Genomic DNA, 14733 nt, shown 5'->3' with positions numbered 1-14733 from the left:
CAGGGGGCCCAAACCCCCCAAAATTAAGGAATCTGTAAAAATCTTCTTCTCTAGAACCAGAAGTGATAGAGCTAAGTTAATACTATGAGTTAGTACATTGATGACTGTAGTTTCAAGTTTGTTCATGGCAGAATCAGGGGTGCCCCCCTTGGGACCCAGGGGAGGGGGGTGGGGAGGGGTTCTAATGGGGCCTATATTGTACATTTTCATCTTCTTCTTAAGAATCCCATGACCCATTTTCACCAGACTTGGCAGCTAGCATCCCTAGGGGGTTAGGAACCCAATTTGTTAAAATGGGCACCATGCCCCACCCAGGGGGCCCCAGGGGGCCCAAACCCCCCAAAATTAAGGAATCTGTAAAAATCTTCTTCTCCAGAACCATAAGTGATAGAGCTAAGTTAATACTATGAGTTTGTACATTAATGACTGTAGTTTCAAGTTTGTTCATGGCAGAATCAGGGGTGCCCCCCTTGGGACCCAGGGGAGGGGGGTGAGGAGGGATCCTAATGGGGCCTAAATTGTACATTTTTATCTTCTTGAGAACCCCATGACCCATTTTCACCAAACTTGGCAGGTAGCATCCCTAAGGGGTTAGGATCTCAATTTGTTAAAATGGGCACCATGCCCCACCCAGGGGGCCCCCGGGGGGCCCACACCCCCAAAATGAAGGAATCTTTTAAAATCTTCTCTAGTATCAGAAGTTATAGAGCTAAGATAATACTATGAGTGAGTACATTAATGACTGTAGTTTCAAGTTTGTTCATAGGAGATCCAGGGGTGCCCCTCGGGGAGGGGGGGGGGTGGTTGGGAAGGTCCAAATGGGGGCCTAAATTGTACATTTTCATCTTCTTCCTGAAAACCTCATGATGGATTTTCGTCAAACTTGGCAAGTAGCATCCCTAGGGGATCAGGATCACAATTTATCAAAATGAGCACCATGCCCCACCCAGAGGGCCCCAGGGGGCCCCAATCCCCCCAAATTAAGGAATCTTTAAAAAAATGGGACCTTATTGTACATTTTCATCTTCTACTTGAGAGTGCCTGGTCAAATTTTGGTAGAGCTGTGAATAATTTAGATTAGTGACTGCGTGAAAGGTGAACTTGCGATACTCAGGTGAGCGCTAGACCCGCGGGTCTCTTGTTTTTTGACACTTGGTGTATACTTGTAATACCAAATAAAGATTCTCCAGAGAGTTTCGAGTCATGAGGTCAAAGGTCAGAGGTCAAGTGAAAATGTTAACATTTCACTTTTTTTTCTCCATATCTTGGAAATGGTTCAAGCTATCTTCATGGAACATAGTCCATATGCATGTACTGACTAGCAGTGATTATCTAGGGAATGTGGGGGTCATGGGTCAAAGGTCATTGGTCAAAGGTAAGGTCAACTCCTCATAATTTCACTCTTTCCCTCATACAATTGTATTTAAATGCAATACTTGCCGGATTTGTGTTGAAACTTGATATATACATGTACAGTATAACCCAATAGAGATTCTCTGGGAAGTTTCTTGACCAAAGGTCAAAGGTCAAGTGAAAGTGCTAAATTTCATTTCTTCATCCATATCTCGAAAGTTACTCAAGGTATCATCATGAAACTTAGTACATATCTATACAGATGCATGTTCTACCTGACAGTGATTCTGTTGGGAATTTTAGGGTCATAGGATCGAAGGTCGAGGGTCAAAGGCCAAGTTAGAATGCAACAATTTTACCATTTGATAGTAAAATCATACTTTTTCTCCATACCGTGAAAGTTAATAAATGCCTAGGCTTGTAAAAAACAAAAGAGTCAAAAGTGAAGTAAAAATCCTCAAATCCCAATATACCTGAGCTCTTCTTAGGCAGTATAGCCATACATCCAATTAAACCTAGTTCAAGGAAAATGAACATTCAACTCATTTGTGACAAACCTGTCATTTCAATATTTTGCCATTTATGTGAAACTCATGACACATTGTCAAGACATTGTAGTATAGACTTGGAATATTACGAGAACCATGCATAAGGCAGAGGCATACACATGTACCAGTCGCCATAGCGACATTTTTAGGTTTTCTTGTGTTTTTTTTTTTTTTTGAGGGGGGGGGGGGTGGATATGAATTTCAAAGAGTATACAACAACAAAATGGACTTGAAATGGGCTCGTTGATCACCTGATTCTTTCAATTGGATTGATCTGGCTATGAGGCTGTCAATGCTTTTTTCCAAATACGTCTGGAACGATAGTGATATGCAATGCGTGCCTGCGATCAGCTAATAGACCAACATGGAATCTCAATATTATTCGTAAAAACGTACGTATAGCTGGAATGGGCAAACATCTGTACTGGAGCTAATAGAGCAGAACGCGCTGAGCACAAGTGCCAATCTGTTACAGAGATATGATCTGATTTCTCAAAATATTTATATTTTCAGGGGCTATCACAGGTGAATTATGGCTGTTTTATGTGTACTCTAGCTGTACACAAATTTGATTTCCAGGGTATTTGTATGCTTTAATGATTTCAACACAAACATGGAATACATTTTCATGTTTATAATGGGCAACAAGATAGTACATGGAAATGGGTTCAATTTAATAGCGTATGGTATCAAAATGGGAGCAAATAGTTTGCACGAGTATTTACCTTTTGCTTTAAATTTACTCAGACTATTTCTCAGCATCTCCTGCTTACAGAAGCCAAGACTGCCATGAGTTCTCTCTCACCCTGCACAATTATTTAATGTATTATTGTAATGGAAACAGTGAAATTAATATTTTCAGAAGTATCTTCTGAATGAAATTGTTTTATTTGTGGTGTGGTATTAGATAAACAAAGGAAGAGCACACAAGTGATTGTCTTCTTACTTTGACAGCCTTGACAGAGATGCTAGATCAAGTTGTCCCCCACTTTGTGGAGAACATAGATTCAGACAGTGAGCGTCGGGTTGTCATTACAACGCTGGAGGTTTTGAAAGACCTGCTAGATGCCATTGGTCCATTTGTGGTCAAGAACCCAGAGTTCCTCACAGCAATTACAGGGTCTATCAAGAATGTTCTCCAGCACAAGGTAATTCAATATTTACACTTCATGGGTGTCATTGTAGGTGGGTGACAGAAGGATTTAGTTGTATTTCATTACCACAATGATAGCTTCTGTGTAAGATTTACATGCCTTATTTATGTCTTATTATCATGTTTGAAGTTTGTTCTTGTGCAAAATCTTATGGATACTGCGATAGTATTGTATTTGTCTTCACTTCATAAAATACACAGCGGCACTTAGCCAATCTATGGTGCCTATATGTATCACTGATTGAGTGTAATTACATGTACCAATCTGAGCCATTTACTCTATTTGTTTGTTTTCTTGACATAATGATTGTGGCTTCTCAAATCAAACCTGTGGTATTATAGTGGCATGGAATGCCTCTCCAATGTTTGAGGAGATTATGGGTGTGATACCAGTATATATATTTTATATCTTCTGACAAAAAGAGGAAAATTGCAAAGAGTATATGATTGTGTATACCAGATATGTGGGAAGAAATCCATCTATAGTTTCTCTGAGTGAATTTTCAATCCATTTGTCAAAACAGGAAGAAGAAGAATAGGAAAATGTTACAGTTTATCATTTGTGAATGTCTGATAGGTTGTTTTAGTGAAAAAAATGCCATACTACATGTACATTTTGTAGGTTCAGATGAAACCACTGCATATGATTGTATGATACTCTTTTCTTTTCTTTTTTTTTTTTTTGGGGGGGAGGGGGTCATATTTTTTAATTGCAAAGTCTGAGTATGTTTGTGATTACCCTGACAGTGCTTGAATGCCAACTCCTTTTTCTTTTGTGCAAAATATGTTAGTTTATTGCATTCATACTGTGAACATTGCTTCATAGGCCTTCATTTTAGTTCCCCTGACTTTAGAGTTTTGGTAATCCTTGGCCAAAGTGAAGATGGGGGGGGGGGGATGTTTCAGTGTTCTAATTTGAATCCATGTTTGATGTGCTACTGCCTGGTGGCTGAAGGGCAATAGCTGCAATCACACTGGCAAAATGTCACAAAATTTAAGTTCTATGAATTTTGCTAGTTTGACCACAAACTTCCTTAAAACTTCTTGCAAAACTTCTCATGAAACCATCCACTCAATTTAATGGGGAAATTTCCTGAATCCCCGCAAATCTTCTCGAAGTTTGTGCAGTCTGAACATTTGCAACTGAAACTGTGAAATTTGTCACATGGAAAGTCCACCACCTGTTTGTTGTAGGTGCCTCCAAAGAATCCACTCATTGGGGTGTGTACATTGTTTCATCACATTCATAATAGCTGTCAGATGGTGCACGCTGTCTTCTTTGTTGGGCATGTACACAAGTCACCCTAGCTGTGAGAAATGAAAAATTGAGAAGCTTGGCTGCCAGTATGAACGGACGAGCAAACTTCACAAAGGTAGAAGGTAAACTTTGAGAAGTTTTGCCGTTGTTACTGGGGCTAATGATACATTATTTAGGAATTATAGATGTTGAGTTAAATCAAACTGGTGTCAAAGCCATAATTACAGGAGTGCTGGTAAATTTGTTACACATTGACACCATTTTCTTCTGAAGACTGCATGTCAGGATGAGGATGAGGAAGAGGAGGAGGAGGATGACAGTGAACAGGCAGAGTCTGATGCCATTCTAATGGAATATGCAGGAGATGTCATTCCATCAGTCATCAAGGCACTACATGGGAAACAAGATGTTGCTGTCTCTATGGTTACTGAGATGCTTCCATTTTTGCTAGCAAAAACGGTAAGAATTCCCTGTAGTTTTATTACATGTTTGATTGTCGCAGTGTTTTGATCATGTTACCATGGCATTAGTAATAATTCTCACTTCCTCTTCACAGTACATCACTTATTTCATTTTTGTTGGAAAACATTTTAACTTCATGATTCCACTCAAAGTATATCCAGGATATATTGCCACACATCTCTAAAGCTAATGGATGTTATTCTGATTTACAACACCTACTGTTATAAACAGAAAATACTTATTTTATATCCTTCATATCTGAAATCCTTTTCAGTGATTGGTCTACATATTGCCATGTATCCAAACATAACATTTTTATGTGTTGAAAATGCCAATGGAAAAAAATATGCGATATTGTGATGACAGGACATCGGTATTTTACTCACAGTTCATATCATGTCATAGATAAGCAAGTGATCAGTGTGTTTTTAATCAGTGGCATGTGTAAACTGCTTGTTGTATCAAACTAAGACTATTGTGTAAATCACATCCACTGCAGTGCACTTTTCATTTGCGCTGCAATATGTAAATGTTTTTATTTTAACAAGTTTACCATTTTGATTGGAGGGATATGTAAGTTCAATATAAAGTAAATGTTGACCATACTCCTGTGAATTATGTGTTTTAGATTCAAAATGTTTTATCTTTTGTGTATTATAGAAAAAGAGCTGTCCTGCTTCTGACAAGTCATTTGCATGTGGTGTTCTGGCAGAGAGCGTGTGTGCCTTGAAAGGAAGCGTTGCCCCCTTTGTGGACCCTTTCCTGAAGATTTTCACTCACCTGACTCAGGATGAAGATGAGGAAGTGAGGAGCAATGCTGTCTTTGGGCTTGGTGTCCTAGCTGAGCATGGCAAAGATGCTCTCTATCAGTATCCTCTTTTTCTCTCTTACAACCAAGCACCATCTTCATTCTTTGATTGTGTCAATGGACCCGAGTTTTTCCTAGTGTTTTTCTCCACCCCTAGTATATATGCACATTCCTGACAAGTTGTAGGCATTATTGTGGTTTTGTGTTAGTGTATATCTTTTGTAGTTGACGATCTGCTATGCCAGGATGAGTTAATTCTGTGTTGATAAAGAATGAATTAAGTTCCTTAAATAATGTTTTGTGAGTCAGACACTACCCCAGCTTGCTACAGGTCCTGTCAGGTGTGATGGGGAGAGAATCCAATGGTCGGGTCATTGATAATGTCTGTGCCAGTGTCTGCCGTCTCATCACAACCAACCACACCCTAGTTCCTGTCAGTCAGGTAAGTTGTTAGAAGTCCCAAACCCAGCAAAGCCTTACATAGTAGGAAGTGGCCCTTGTGTTCAAGTCATCTCCTTAAACCTCATTTTCATCTTGATGTAACTTTTTGTGTAAAAGTGCAATTTGTCAGATTTTAGGTAAAGTTACACAGTCATTTATCAGTAAGACATTTAAAGGCACATGGTCCCGGTGGTTTAGTCAAATGCATACGCGGGCACATGGCGCAAGTTTCCTACAGAGACCTACGCTTTCGACTCCTCTTTAGCACTTATGCTTTGGCCCATTTCCCCGGTCAGAAGAAGTCCGATCCACTGTAGTGAGTGGTCCGATCACAGTTCGGCTCATGATTCGGCTGAGGGGGATGGCAGCTTTAGCAAACTTCTTTTGTGATGTCATACTAAGAAGCACATAAGCACGCTTCCTGGCATCACTATAGACTGCGTGACGTGCAGAGAAGACAAGGAAGGCGATGTTACCTAGCAACACCTACGCGCTTTATTCTCGATCACAGCTCAACTTCGACAATCTTCATATCATGCTAACGGTGATCGGCAGTATCGTCCAACAGCGCCCTCTAACCCACTGGGACTATGCGCCTTTAAAGCACTCCTCAAATATCCTGTAGTGTCTATAAATGCTGAAGATACTTTAAATTTTTCTATAAGATAAACAACATTTGCTGATATGAGATTAAGAATGATTATATTGCGCGGTTGAGGTACTGGTATATGCTTCATAGATTGAATGCATTTTGATTAGTTGTGAGTTGTTTTCTGTGAGAATGAGTCCAATTTTGTATGAGGTTTGCTTCGAGTGGGAACCATCTTGAATTGGGATTACTGTCCTGCAAGCCCATCTCATCTCTAGCTTTTGGCCACAAGCATCAGAGCAGCATGTATGAAATCATTCCATTACTGTTACTATTAAACGTCACAGAGACTAAAAAACTTTCATTTGAATGCATCTTCAGTTTCCTTGAGTTCTAAAGCCGCTGCTGATTGCTGAAATGCTCTCCTCTTATATCAGTGTTCCATGACAATGAAAATAAGATTGTTGTCGCATTTCCCGGAGCAGTCATCTTTGTATTAAAGTAAATTCTCTTTCAGACTTCTTGATGCTTTTGCTCACAAATCAAACCACTGTTCATTTTCTCAGGTTCCTTCTGGTACTCTTCTCACAGTCAACCATTTCAAGAAAAAGAAATGTGTGAAGTTGTGACACACTGAAAGAAAAGACCATTCAGCAAAAAGTCATAGATTGCTCCTATAAGTTTAAAATTTCTTGTTAGCATTGTCTTACATATGATTTCCATAATGTGTTTAAATGCTTAAAGGAGATTTCTGGATGATTCTCAAACTTTTACATTTGAACATCTATAAATTGGTTGTACTGGGTACAGAGTATTGGAATTTTCAGTGATCGGGATGAGGAATAAAAATGTTCTCAAAATTCATTGCAAATCACAATGAACAAAAGCTATGTTCAGACGAGGGCAGTTTTGGTCGGAGTATCTTCGTAGGAAGGGTCGGAGGAAGCTTAGTCGGAGTAACTTCGGAGGAAAGGTCGGAGTAGTGTCTGTCTGAACAAGGTCAGGGTAACTTCCTCCAGTCGGAGGAACTTACCACAACCTCTTCCTCCGACCAAGATACTCCTGAGTTTTCTTACGAGTATCGCGCTGACCACGACTAGCCCATTGGAGTAAATTGCCCGTGCGGACAAGCCCTTGGAGTATCTCTGAACTTACATGCCTTACGACCTAGGTAAAACTTCCGGGCTTCATGTTGACATTTTGCAAGTACGCGTGCATGTGTAGTGCAATTCTAACCTAGTCGATGGCGACGAAGAAGCTAGCGCTTAGAAATTTCATCAACAAGAATGGAGAAGACAAATGCCACTGATTAAAAAAAAATAGTATGTTCGATGTGCGCGGCGCTACCACTTCCGGAAGTTACACCGACCCTCCACGGTGATCCCCGCAAAGGCTATGGTAAATTGGTCGGAGTTTCTTCCCATGACCGTCGTGTTGACATAGGGTCGTGGTAAGATAAGTATAAATTTTGATTTTAATTTGCTGCGCCCATAAAATTTTACTCCGACTAGAAATACGTCTGAACATGGCTATGGTGATTGGGATGAGGAATAAGAATATTCTCAAAATTCATTGCAAATCACAATGAGCAAGGATAATGACATACAGCTTCATATAAGAGTGCATGACTGGTTGCTCAAGGAAGCAGAACAAAAGAAAGCATGCATAAATTTTACAGAGGTGTAGTTATTGAGCAAGTGCTATTGTAATGAAACTACATTACTGGATTTTGTGAGTCTCATTAGACGTTTTCACATCAGCCCGATGTTTCGAAATAGCGCACTATTTTCTGACTTGGGAACCGATCACGAAATAGCGCGCTAATTGTATTGCTCTGGTCGAGAAAATTTCTTGAGTCCAACTCTGGAAATTTCTGAAATAGCGGGATAATTGGTGAACTAGCTCGCTATTTGATAATGTGAAAACGCCTCAAGAAATTAGCGCGATGCATCCCATCATGCCTAGCGTGTGTGTCCCGATCGATCGATACAAACTGCACACAAAGCGTGAGAAATTTTTGAAAGTGCACACATTACTGATGCTGATTGCACATGCTCAGCTGTCGAATTAGCTCGAAAAGATTCCGACCAAATTCTCTTCTGGCCGATGTGAATAAGAAATGAAATAGCACGCCAATTCGCAATCGCCAGAAATATATCGAGCTTGGATTTTTATCGGGCTGATGTGAAAACGCCTTTTGGCATTATCCTTGTTCATTGTAACATGTCTTGGGTTTTTCAGAGTATTGGTTCATCTGCTCTAGGACCACAATAAATATTACAAATCTATACATGGCACTATCGATTTATGTATTACATGATATGAAATTATATAAATCTGGAATTTCAGTTAAGACCGACATCTAAATATCCCTAAATATGATATACAACATACATATAGGTCTGTCTCTGAAATCATTAGATTGTTGATGCTTGAATCAATCATTTCATAAACTTTGGAGTAGCATGATATGAAACGTGAAGGATTCATGTTGCTGGTGATATGCAAAATATGTCTTTTCTAAATCTTTTATTCAATGTCAAAATATCTTAACACATAATTTTTTTCTCTCACTCTCAGCTGGTGCCAATGCTCCTCAAGTATCTCCCCCTAAGAGAGGATATGGAGGAAAATGTGACTGTCTACACCTGCTTGGGTCGACTCTATGAAGCTGGTCAAGTGACCCTTGTCCAGTCCCTCCCCCAACTTGTCAATATCTATGCCCAAGTGTTAACTACACAAGAACTGAAAGATGGTAATTACACATTTTGTTATATTAGTGCGCCTGAGCGGAATGGCCCAAGTGAGCTATTGCTACTGTTTAGTGTGTGTCATCTGTCATGCAGTGTGCATCATTTTCATCTTTTGCTTTTTAATAATAGAAGCAGCTGACTTGATTTTGACCAGACTTGGCAGGAATTATCTGCAGGGGTGGGGGCATCATAGTTTGTACAAATGGTGGTTCCCAGATATTCCAAATTAGCTATGTTGCATAATTTTTGACATTATCATTTTCTTCTTGGAAATTAATGGGTGGAGTTTGACCAAACTTGGCAGTCATCAAAGTGGGAAGGGGATTATACAATGTAGTTAGTACAAATGGTGGCATTGCCTTAGTCCAAAATACCCCAAATTAAAAGGGATTGCCCAAGGGGCCTGCTACATTCCCTGAATCTCAACATATTTGTCTCGCCCACCGGAGGTGAAGGCGAGACTAAGGGATCCAAATGGCATCCGTCCATCGTCCGTCCGTCGTTCGTCCGTCGTCCATCGTCCGTCACAAATGTTAAAGTTTACCTGCAAGACTCTCTTATGATGCATAACTTGGCAACTATTACAGCAATGGCAGCCACACTTGGGTGATAGAAGCACTAGGGGTATCTCTATGTTATGGTGTTGTTGACGGTCATGTGATGATGTCAAAGGTCATTTGAGGTCATATATTAAAGAGTATGTGCAAGACTCTCTTTTCTCTGTTAAAGTTTACCTGCAAGACTCTCTTTTGACAAATAACTTCTCATAAGTTGCTTGGATTACAACCTAACTTTGGTCATAGATGCACTGGGGGTACCTTCATGTTATGGTGCCGTTGGAGGTCACAGGATAAGGTCAAGGTCATTTGAGGTCATACGTTAAAGTTTGCTTGCAAGACTCTCTTATCACACGTAACTCGACACATGTTGCTACAATGGCAATCAAACTTGGGTGATGGATGCACTTGGGGTACCTTCATGTTATGGTGCTGTAAGAGGTCACATGATAAGGTCAAAGGTCATTTGAGGTCATACGTTAAAGTTTACGTGCAAGACTCTCTTATCACACGTAACTCAGCACATGTTGCTACAATGGCAATCAAACTTGGGTGATGGTAGATGTCTCTTGGGAAGTTGAAGGTAACCACAAGGTCAAAGGTCACAGACAGGGGTCAACGAACTTTTAGGGCCCAATGTTAAGTTTTTAGGGCCCATTTCGTTTATGGCTCATAACTTTTGATCCCTTTGTCCGTTTGTAACCAAACTTGGATGGAAGATGTCCCTTGGGAAGGTGAAGGTCGTCACAAGGTCAAAGGTCACAGACAGGACAAACTTTTAGGGCCCACTGTTATGTTTTTAGGGCGCGTTTTGATTGTGGCTCATAACTTTTGATCCCTATGTCCGTTTGTGACCAAAGTTGGACGTTAGATGTCCCTTGGGGATTTAAAGGTCATCACAAGGTCAAAGGTTACAGAAAGGGGTCAACAAGTTTTTAGGGCCCAATGTTAAGTTTTTATGGCGCGTTTCGATTATGGCTCATTACTTTTGATCCCTTTGTCCGTTTGTGACCAAACTTGGATGGTAAATGTCCCTTGGGGTGTTGAAGGTCACCACAAGGTCAAAGGTCTTAAGCAGGTCAATTAACTTCTGGGAGTTATAAAAAATATTAATTCCTTGTACGCGATTGGGCTAGACACAATTTGGCACTTACCTTGTTTTTGAATAGTTTCCCACAGGTCTCTTATTTTTCTCTTGACTCCATTTGTCGCAGCACACTATTTGTGTCTGCTGTGTTGCTGTTTTTTGCATGTGAGAGAGTAACCCTTATCAATTATAAGCGGGGGGCATCACAGCACGCTATTAGTGTCTGCAGCTTTCACATTCATCCCTTGTCTTTTATTCTCCAATATTTTCTTTATTGTTTGATATCAAATTGTAGGAGGTCAGATATATGGCTCATGTGTCAGATCACATTTTATAACACTTAAAAAGATTTTTTTTAGAGTTGTAAATTTGCTAAAAATTACTGTTGCGCATTTTCACTGTTGAGCATGTAATTTTTATTGATCAGTTTTGAATAGCGCATGACGGCATTATCATGTAAATCAACTCCCATGATATGCTCTAAGTAAACTCGTAGTTAAGAACCATTGCACTTCTCAAATGTCTTGATATACATAATTTTTGCCATGTACCCTATCAGTCACGAGCATCCACCCAGTCAGTTACGACAGATCAGTTCAATTGATCCTTTCTTCGTTTAGCTGTACCATTTGCATGTCCTTGAAAATAGTTGTCATTACTGTACTACACTGTATGTTCCGATCTCGGCTTGGACCACACTTGTCAATGTCCATGGTGTTTATGAAACATACATGGGTACACAAGGATTTGAAATAAACAAAACCGTTTAATCATATGTAAAATCATATTTTGTTTATTCAAAAAATGTCATTCTGGCTGGACTCTGGTGAAATCAGGCTTTACTATCCTGTTGTGTGTATGCTAGTTGTCAGAAAAAGCTGGACTACCTATGTGCTCTCATTGTAATTCATCAGCCTTTTCCCTTGAACAGTCTTTTTCTGTGAAATTATGTTCATGATTCTGCTTCAGATGTGCGGCTGACAATGATCCAGACCCTGCAGCTGGCCAAGACCACTCAGCCAGACCCATTCAGCTCTAGTGTTGCTGCCCTCCCCCTGGAGGTTGTCAACTTGCTCAGCAACCTCCTCATGCAGGCCTCTTAGTTGGTTTCCTGGAATGTGACTGCATTGATGCAGTGGGGCAGTCAACAAAATAACCGTAGCAATGTAGGAAGAGCTCAATCATCTTCAGTTCAGTTTGAGTGTCATTTTTCCTATTTTAATTGTATTTTGATGTTGTAAAGCATTTCATTTTACGACATTTAATAAATAACTGGAGGAACTGAAGTATTTGTGTGTGCACATGTGTGTTATTGTCATTCATCTTATATTATGCTGTAGCAGTTATTAACAAATGCACAATAGTTTCTCCTTGTTTTTCATGATTCCTTAAAGAAGTACTCTACTACTTTCAGTTCTCTGTTTTGTTCAATATACCTTTCTTTAATCAGTATCTTATAGAAGCAGTTGAAGTATTTGATGATACCCACACCATGTCAACCCTATTGCGTTTCTTATACAAACTCTTGGTCAAAACTGAAATGCATAGAGCCACTACAGTATTGCTAGATAGCCCAGAATCAATTAAAAGTGCACAGTTTTGATGTCTTATGTTATATGAAGAGCAGCTGAATATTTGGGAGTGGTTAACAATACAATCAAGTTTCAAATTTGGAATTGAATTTAAGGGTGCCTTTGAACAGAACAGTGTAACAAATGCAAAGATGCTGTCATTTGACTGAACTAGTTTTGTTGGTTTGAAGAAAAAAAAAAGAAAATCTGGCAGTAGGACCTTAATTCTCTGTTTACCTTGTGAAAGTGATGATACATTTGAATTACAAAAGAAAATGAGAAAGTCTGCCTGGTCTGGTTAGTACTTTTTGCTGGACTGACGTTTTATATGATGTTTCCATTTTATTTAAAGGCTCAATGCTGAAATGATATCCATAAGAGTAAATGATAATACTTGACATTAATAGAGTGCTTGACATAGGCATTTCTATGCACATTAATACAGAACTGAAAAGTTGCAGTAAGATACAGAATATAATTTCAAATGTTCGGATATGTATATAGCAAAGGAATGAATTAAGATTGATTGAATAGGTGAATCTTTGGTTTTGTCTTTGATTTAAATTGTCTACACTCTGAGCATTGTGAATATGAGAGGGGGCATGTTTTGGTCCAAAGAAATGAAGCAGTGACAGACAATGCCTCAACATTCAAACTACAAATGTATCCAGTTCTGCACAGAAAGGGAAAATAATAAGGGAATTGTAAAGGATACTAGTCAAAGCATATGAGCAGACTTAGTGTGAGACAAATACATAGACAAGTAGGTTGTGAGAATTTTGCTTTGTTGGTTTGAAACCCCAATATGTTGATTGCTTGGTCAGCATTAGGAAAATAAATTGTCACCATATTTATTGTTGTAAAACTAAGTAAGTTGCTCACCGTGTGTGATAAATCCTCCAGTCTTCCATTGCATGTACTTTCTGTGCACTAGGTATTGGTGCAAAGGAACAGACAGTTCCGTAATGTGTTCAAAAATAGAGTGTAAAAGGTATTTTTATGCCTCCGCCACGAAGTGGTGCCGGAGGCATTATGTTTTCGGGTTGTCCGTCCGTCCGTCCGTCCGTCCTTCCGTCCGTCCGTCCTTCCGTCCGTCCGTCCTTCCGTCCGTCCGTAATGAATTTTGTGGACAGGGTAACTACCAAAACCTTTTGAGGTATCCTAATGAAACTTGGCATGTATGTGTATTAGGGGGTGAAGTTGTGCCTATCAACTTTTGGGTGCACATGCTCAAGGTCAAAGGTCAAAAGGTCAAGGTCAAATGATTAAAATTTCACTATTTCCCCCATATCTATGCAATGCCTAAAGATATTTTCTTGAAACTTTGTGTATACATGTATTACCCAATTAAGATTCTCTGGTGAAAGTTTGGGGTCATGAGGTCAAAAGGTCAAAGGTCAAAAGGTCAAGTAAAGTGTTAAAATTTTACTTTTTTCTCTGTATCTTGGAAATTGTTCAAGGTATCTTCATGAAACATAGTATATATGCATGTACTGACTGGCAGTGGTTATCTAGGGAATTCAGGGTTCATTGGGTCAAAGGTCAGGGGTCAAAGGTCAAGGCAATACTTCAAAATTTTACTATTTTCCTTATATTTATGCAATGCCAGCAGGATTATTTTGTTTAACTTGATGTATGCATGTATAACCCAATAGAAATTATCTGGGATTTTTTTTTTTTTTGCCAAGAAGGTCAAAGGTCAAAAGGTCAAAGTGAAAGTGCTGAACTTACTTCTTTCTCCATATCTCGGAAGTGGCTCAAGTTATCTTGAAACTTAGTACATATTTATGTATGTTCTGCCTGACAGTGATTCTCTTATAAATCAAAGGCCAGATGAAAATGATAACAATTTACTGTTCAATACAGAAATTGCACTTTTTCTCCATACATGGTACCTTGAAAATTACTCGGTGCATAAACTTATGTGTCATTTTGATATTTTGCCAATTTTGTTAAAATGTAATCACACATTGTCCACATGTACTATAGACCCATTAGGAGAATCATGCATTATGGCGGAGGCATACCAGTCGCCATAGCGACATTTCTAGTTGTTTTTAAGTCTCCAAAGTACATCAGAATCAAATCAGTAGGCTCAGTTTACAGTTACTGTTGGAATGTGACTTTAAGTAATGGATCTGATCCCAAATTTT

At 39.3% G+C, this 14733-nt stretch overlaps 1 protein-coding gene across 1 annotated transcript in view; it reads left to right on the top strand.

The window, feature by feature from the left end:
• LOC139726945 (importin-4-like) overlaps positions 1-12275 on the top strand; it is a 103744-nt gene extending 91469 nt beyond the window's left edge. The window contains exons 20-25 of the mRNA XM_071637933.1: positions 2856-3049; positions 4586-4771; positions 5435-5643; positions 5892-6024; positions 9193-9367; positions 11979-12275. Coding sequence (XP_071494034.1) covers positions 2856-3049; positions 4586-4771; positions 5435-5643; positions 5892-6024; positions 9193-9367; positions 11979-12112 — 1031 coding nt within the window. The 3' untranslated portion in view covers positions 12113-12275. The remainder of the gene's footprint in view (positions 1-2855; positions 3050-4585; positions 4772-5434; positions 5644-5891; positions 6025-9192; positions 9368-11978) is intronic.
• Positions 12276-14733: the final 2458 nt, after the last annotated feature.

This window comes from Diadema antillarum, unplaced genomic scaffold (assembly GCF_040938485.1).
Source record: "Diadema antillarum isolate AM-2024a unplaced genomic scaffold, OU_Dant_1.0 seq00000105_RagTag, whole genome shotgun sequence".
Classification (NCBI taxonomy): domain Eukaryota; kingdom Metazoa; phylum Echinodermata; class Echinoidea; order Diadematoida; family Diadematidae; genus Diadema; species Diadema antillarum.
The sequence above is the reverse complement of the archived record's forward strand: the minus strand, read 5'-3'. Positions and strand labels throughout refer to the sequence as shown.